This window comes from Lygodium microphyllum, chromosome 24, assembly GCF_053477565.2.
Source record: "Lygodium microphyllum isolate KBCC chromosome 24, Lygodium_microphyllum_v1.1.10, whole genome shotgun sequence".
NCBI classification, from domain to species: Eukaryota; Viridiplantae; Streptophyta; class Polypodiopsida; order Schizaeales; family Lygodiaceae; genus Lygodium; species Lygodium microphyllum.
The window spans coordinates 21,248,583-21,255,000 of record NC_141158.1 but is presented as its reverse complement, the minus strand read 5'-3'; the positions used below and the strand labels follow the sequence as shown (position 1 = coordinate 21,255,000).

Sequence of the window (6,418 nt, the reverse complement as noted above, 5' to 3'; positions counted from 1 at the left end):
TTTAGGTGCTATCCCACTGTTGATCAATCACTCCTGCCCCCCTGATCACTGCATCTGTTAAAGCTATCCAATCGCCCAACTGGGTCCTCCCCCCCCCTCCTGTACCGGTGATCAATTCCTTTCTCCCTATATAAGGAGACATAGGGAAGTCTCAGAGGAAGCAAGAGAGAGCTTTGACAGATAGGGGAGGGGGCTTGTAGGCAATCCCAACAGAATCCTCTCTCTCTGCATGTCAGATATTGGTTTGCAGGGCTACAACTGCACCCGAAAAGAATACCACGGCGTCGGCGCTCTCGCCAACAACTCGACATGGCCTCATGTTCGAAAAAAGCGTCTGCGCCGGGCAGTAATCCGTGCTGCGATAGCAATGCCTGCAATGCCATCCTCAAGCCTTCCCTCATTAGAGAGGCAGCAGCAGCAGCTGCTGCAGCATCTCCCTCCTCCTCCTCCTCCTCCTCCGCCGCCGCCTCTTCCTGCTCGACCCCGCCGCCCACCTCATCCTCACTGTCAGCTGCACAAGTTGGCATATCGCCCGCTTGGGCCATTGGTACCGAGATTACGGACGAGCAGCAAGATCCCACCATTGGCATACCCAGGCCTCCTTACAACACCCCTGTTCCAATTCCTGCACTCCCTTCTGCAGTTGCAAACAAAGGTCAGCAAGACATCTGTTTAGCCAATACTTTTGTCAACACCGGTAAATCTATAAGGTCGTATTTCATTTGCTCTTAAAGCCTTGACATGGTAATGTAATGCATGAGACGAGGATCCACTAAATTAGAAGCTCTATTCTTTACATAACAAAGCATCTCCTATGGCATGCTGAGAATTAATTGGTCGTAAAGTAGGGACAAAAGAGTTTTCGTTTGTTTTATCGGTCATGCATCATTCTACAATGAATCATTGGTCTTTTTTCACACGACATAATTTAATCTTGCACCGGTCGTGTAGACATGAATCACAAATTTAAGTAATTCTGCACACAGAGCAAAGATATTGAGTGAGCCTCTTTGGGAAAGAATGGAGAACGAAGGTTCATTAGTCTGTTTAGTAGTTGTAGCATGTCTGCATGAAATATTTTCTTCATCCATTAGACTTATAGGATATTAGCTGTGAACTTGAGGTATATTGCTTGACTAAGCTGGAGAGTGCTTCTTGCAGGTCCCGCAGTCTTACTTCGAGCTCATTCGAGTCATCCGTTAGATCCCCTAAGCCCAGCAGAAATTGCAGTTGCGATAGCCACTGTGCGGGCCGCAGGAGCAACTCCTGAGGTTTGCTATCTCAAACTTCTTCTGGGCCATTCATATGCCTTGGACACTGAAACTTTCCAGCTTATTAATATTATGGAGAGAAGGAAGTCTAGCTTGTTGTCACAGTTGTGCCAACTCTGCCCAAAATTTAAAGCCGAGTGATTCCTCAATTTGCTATCATGTGTAGCTGCATACTGATATCAATTATTCTCAGTTAGCTTGTCATTCTCTAACCTTACGAAGCAATCCTCTCCACAAGATGCTAAGAGCATTCATTGAGCCAGGCTAACTTCTCGTTAGCTGCTGTGTAACCAAGTAGTCTAGCATTACAATACTAGCAACATGTTCAAACTCAATTATTTTTCTACGTTTCTGGTTGATTAATCTTGCGCATGTACCGGTGATATTGCATTTTGCAGGTTAGGGATGGCATGCGCTTCACAGAGATAGTGCTTAATGAACCAGACAAACAAGTAGTAGCACTGGCAGATGCATACTTCTTCCCGCCCTTCCAGCCTTCAGTTCTTCCAAGAACTAAAGGCGGACCAGTCTTACCCAGACAGCTTCCACCGAGGCAGGCTAGACTAATTGTGTATAACAAGAAAACCAATGAAACAAGTGTGTGGATAGTAGAACTAACTGAGGTCCATGCGGTAGCTAGAGGAGGCCACCATCGTGGAAGGGTTCTCTCATCACAGCTTATTCCTGACGTGCAACCCCCTATGGTGAGAACATGTCCTCTCTTTAGAATGTAACCCTGGCCTGGCAGCTTCACCTTTGATCAGCTCTGTTTAGTGGAGTTCTGTTTTCAGTTGTTTTGGAGTTTCTGGATGAAGTCTTTCTTTATTGTGACGAGCTTTTTGTTGTTCCAAGTGGTACCTTCGTCAACTGGACAAGAAAAACTGCCTCCTTCCTTGAAACAAAGACACCTCCCCCTCCCTCCCCTAAACAAACAAGAAAAGACTAAATGAAAGCCTTAATATCCTTAATTCAACCATCATGGGATGGAGGTGATCTAGGAAGTGCCAACTCAATGTCATGAGATATGGTTGAACCGGCTTCTAAGCTACAAACAGAACTGCTAGATGGAAGCTGGGTATAACATGGTGGGTTCTGGTATGCCAAGTGCCTTAATGTAGATGCCCCAGACATATTTCTTTCAACTCTATCTTCTGGTGTTCCTGTACCATATATCATGTTGCTTAGTCTTGTCTCAGATGATATTTGTATATATACTGTTTCTGATTTGTTCCTCTTTTTGCTCAAATTAGTTCCATACACATGACGCTCTTATTAGGTGTTTCTTTACTTGAGGAGATCTCCTCCTTGGCTTCTAAAGCAGTTTCAAATATTTGCTAGGATGCTGTGGAGTATGCTGAATGCGAGGCTACTGTCAAAGCTTATGGTCCTTTCAGGGAAGCCATGAAAAAAAGGGGGATCGATGATATGGAATTGGTTATGGTGGATCCATGGTATACTTTTGAAGGCTCGACTTGACTTTTAATTTCACTGCAGTGAGCTTTATATGAAGGCACCAAGAAATCTTTCTTTGTCATGTCCGGTACAGGTGTGTAGGGTACTATAGTGAAGATGACTCTCCAAAGCGAAGGCTTGCCAAGCCTCTGATATTCTGCAGAACAGAGAGTGAATGCCCTATGGAGAATGGGTATGCACGCCCTGTTGAGGGCATTCATGTGTTGGTTGACATGCAACACATGAAGGTAATCGAATTTGAGGATCGTAAACTGATTCCTCTTCCACCTCCAGATCCCCTTCGCAATTATACTGCTGCTGATTCTCGTGGGGGAGTGGACAGGACAGATGTCAAGCCCTTGCAAATTCTGCAACCAGAAGGACCCAGCTTCCGGGTGAAGGGTTATGCTGTTGAATGGCAAAAGGTCTGCTCAGTGTCATCAATGTTGCTTGCTTTTGTGAGATTGTGTTCATTCTCCTCATTTTAGGTTTCTGCTTTGTTTTAACTGTTCATCACTGTACAGTGGAATTTCCGGATTGGATTCACCCCTAGGGAAGGTCTTGTCATATACTCTGTGGCCTATGACGATGGCAGCAGAGGGCGCAGATCTGTGGCTCATCGGCTTAGTTTTGTTGAGATGGTTGTACCCTATGGTGATCCTCAAGATCCTCATTATCGCAAGAATGCCTTTGATGCAGGAGAAGATGGGCTTGGAAAGAATGCCCACTCCTTGAAAAGAGTAAGTTTGTTTCGGTTGAAATATAAGGATTCTGACGAGCTTTTAATTGAAAGGAGAGAGAGAGAGAGAGAGAGAGAGAGAGAGAGAGAGAGAGAGAGAGAGAGAGAGAGTGTGTGTGTGTGTGTGTGTGCACATGCACTTTACACTGACTATTTATATGCTTTACATGCTGACTATTTCAGGGATGTGACTGCCTTGGCTATATAAAATACTTTGATGCACACTTCACAAATTTTAATGGAGGAGTAGAAATGATTGAAAATTGTGTGTGCTTGCACGAGGAAGACTTTGGTGTGCTCTGGAAGCATCAAGATTGGCGAACAGGTCTTGCTGAAGTCAGACGGTCTAGGCGGTTATCTGCTTCTTTCTTTTGCACAGTAGCCAATTATGAGTACGGTTTTTTCTGGCACTTCTACCAGGTACACCTTCCAACATACTTGTGAATTCCAGGTTGCTACTCCCCAAGTTTATATCAGTTGGTGAGAGGGATGATTCGGAGAAGTGACATGGCTTTAGCTCCTGGGTTATGTGTATGCAGGATGGCAAGATTGAGGCAGAGGTAAAGCTTACTGGAATCTTAAGTTTAGGAGCTCTTCGTCCAGGAGAGATCAGGAAACATGGCACTGTAATAGCTCCAGGCTTGTATGCTCCTGTGCATCAACATTTTTTTGTTGCTCGGCTTGATATGGCTGTGGATAGCAAACCTGGTGAAGCATGCAACCAGGTAAGTCATGTGAATGTTATGCTCAACTGGTTTCCATACAGCCATGGATACTAGTTTTGAGCAGTGTATATCGTTACAAGTCTTAGTTAATTTTCGAAGCAAGTGGAAGATGTGCAACTGACTTTTGAAGTCTTCTTTGGGGGTAATCAGGTTGTTGAGGTCAATGTCAAGGTTGAAGAGTCCGGCCCAGAAAACATTCATAACAATGCCTTCTATGCTGAAGAAACTGTATTGAGGTCTGAGCTGAAAGCTATGCGAGATTGCAATCCTCTATCAGCTCGGCATTGGATTGTAAGTTTGATGCACCTCCTAGATCAGTAGGACATTTCTTCATGATAAGATTTTAGTGTTTATCTTCTCTGAAGTTATTGCTGAAACTTAGTTTGCTGTTTCTGGAGATGTAGGTGCGCAATACAAGAACTGTCAACAGAACAGGGCAGTTAACAGGGTATAAGCTAGTTCCAGGCTCCAATTGCTTGCCTCTCGCTGGCCCTGAAGCAAAGTTCCTTAGAAGGGCAGCATTCCTGAAGCACAATTTATGGGTGACACAGTATAACAAGGATGAGTTGTTTCCTGCTGGCGAATTCCCAAATCAGAACCCACGAATTGGGGAAGGCCTGCCTACATGGGTGCAACAGGACAGGAAGTTGGAGGAGGCAGATGTTGTACTCTGGTAGTTGCTTTGAACCCAAACTTTAGAGCATCGCATGTATGCTGAAGAATGAATTTTACTACGTTAGAATCTACCTGTCTGTTGATTACTTGTTGTTTAGGTTGTTCATTTATATCAAACATTAACCTGATTCAAACTAGTCTCAGTCTATCAAGTGTTGTAAGTGCCCACAATTGTAATTTGACTCGCTAGGATTGTACTGGATCATGGCATTTATGTTCAATTTACATATCTTTTGTCTGCTGTACTTCCTTCAGGTACATCTTTGGTGTAACACATGTGCCTCGGCTAGAGGACTGGCCTGTCATGCCTGTTGAACGGATTGGCTTCACATTAGTGGTGAGTATCTTCCTCTTTGTGTTTCTTAACCATGCCAGTATTATCTTTTTGTAGCAAGAAATGCAATCTGCTGTTCCCTAATTTGCAATGTGACAAATCTGACATTTCAGCCTGTTTTCCATGTTAGCCCCACGGTTTTTTCAACTGCTCTCCTGCTGTGGATGTACCTCCAAGCTACCCAGTTCTCGAAACGAAATGGGGGGCTGCGGGAAAGAATGGAACAACTACTCCTACTAATGGCCTTATATCAAAGCTCTAACCTCTTCACTGTTCAGTTCCTGCTTACCTGTATATTCTCCTTGATAAAGTGACACTCCACTCTCTGACATTGCTTGTATTATGACAACTTCAAACAGATGGAGTACCCCGTCTCTCTCCCTCTCTGTCTGTTTGTCTCTCTCTTAAGGGAAAAGTAGTCAATTGTACAATTTTGCGACTTCTTCACGGAGTTTAGATAATGAACAAGATTCTTTTGCTATGAAAATTCCACCAAGGGTGGTGATTACACCCTATACAGGAAGGGATGGACTTCAGTGCAGATATGACTACTAGGTCTCAAGCTGGCTAGTTAGGTCAATTGTAAGTTGGGATCAATGGCAAGCTGCTCTCCTAATCCAAGAACTGTATGTTCAATGTCTTTTCATCCGACCTCTACTGCTGTAAGGAAAGACCTCAGGCATGGAATTGACTTCCCTATCTGACCAATTGGCCATCCACTATGTAAATTATTTTACTGCAAATGGCAAATGGCTACTCACTATTTGTTCCCTAGCTTTGTCTCCAGGCAGTGAAGTTGTCTAAGTAGAGCAGTTTGCTTGTTGGCTTACTATTTTCGCTTCATACAGTTACACTAGGATTGATTGAACATGAAATATATCTTACATAGTCTTGGCACACAGAGAGAGAGAGAGAGAGAGAGAGAGAGAGAGAGAGAGAGAGAGAGAGAGAGAGAGAGGCCCTCCTCACATGCATGTGCACGTGCATGCACACGTGCTCACACACAACAAGAGGCCATCTGGTTAACAAGCAAAAGCCAGCCTCAAAGCCCCATTGGCAACTTGTTGGAGCATATTGCACAAATGAAAATGTACATGCATGTGCACACATGGGCACATATGCATGTACACTCATGCATGGGATTGCTCTTGCAAGCTTGCGCACGTCTACAAACACACTCATGTTAGCTTGTGCACGTGTAGACACTCAAACAGACTTTTCT

General features: G+C 44.2%; 1 protein-coding gene across 2 annotated transcripts in view; it reads left to right on the top strand.

Moving 5' to 3' along the window:
* LOC148014905 (spermidine copper dependent amine oxidase 2-like) overlaps nucleotides 1-5,970 on the top strand; it is a 6,125-nt gene extending 155 nt beyond the window's left edge. Inside the window, exons 1-12 of one of the 2 annotated variants that reach the window (XM_087664935.1) lie at nucleotides 1-655; nucleotides 1,162-1,271; nucleotides 1,670-1,975; nucleotides 2,610-2,722; nucleotides 2,818-3,148; nucleotides 3,248-3,463; nucleotides 3,646-3,882; nucleotides 4,002-4,187; nucleotides 4,338-4,478; nucleotides 4,592-4,860; nucleotides 5,118-5,199; nucleotides 5,327-5,970. The exon at nucleotides 1-655 is cut by the window's left edge and continues 153 nt beyond it. In XM_087664935.1, the coding sequence (XP_087521061.1) occupies nucleotides 310-655; nucleotides 1,162-1,271; nucleotides 1,670-1,975; nucleotides 2,610-2,722; nucleotides 2,818-3,148; nucleotides 3,248-3,463; nucleotides 3,646-3,882; nucleotides 4,002-4,187; nucleotides 4,338-4,478; nucleotides 4,592-4,860; nucleotides 5,118-5,199; nucleotides 5,327-5,458 (2,469 nt within the window). In that variant the 5' untranslated portion in view covers nucleotides 1-309 and the 3' untranslated portion in view covers nucleotides 5,459-5,970. Of the gene's footprint in view, nucleotides 656-1,161; nucleotides 1,272-1,669; nucleotides 1,976-2,609; nucleotides 2,723-2,817; nucleotides 3,149-3,247; nucleotides 3,464-3,645; nucleotides 3,883-4,001; nucleotides 4,188-4,337; nucleotides 4,479-4,585; nucleotides 4,861-5,117; nucleotides 5,200-5,326 lie in introns of those variants that run through there. The other variant, XM_087664936.1, reaches the window with a different exon arrangement.
* Nucleotides 5,971-6,418: the final 448 nt, after the last annotated feature.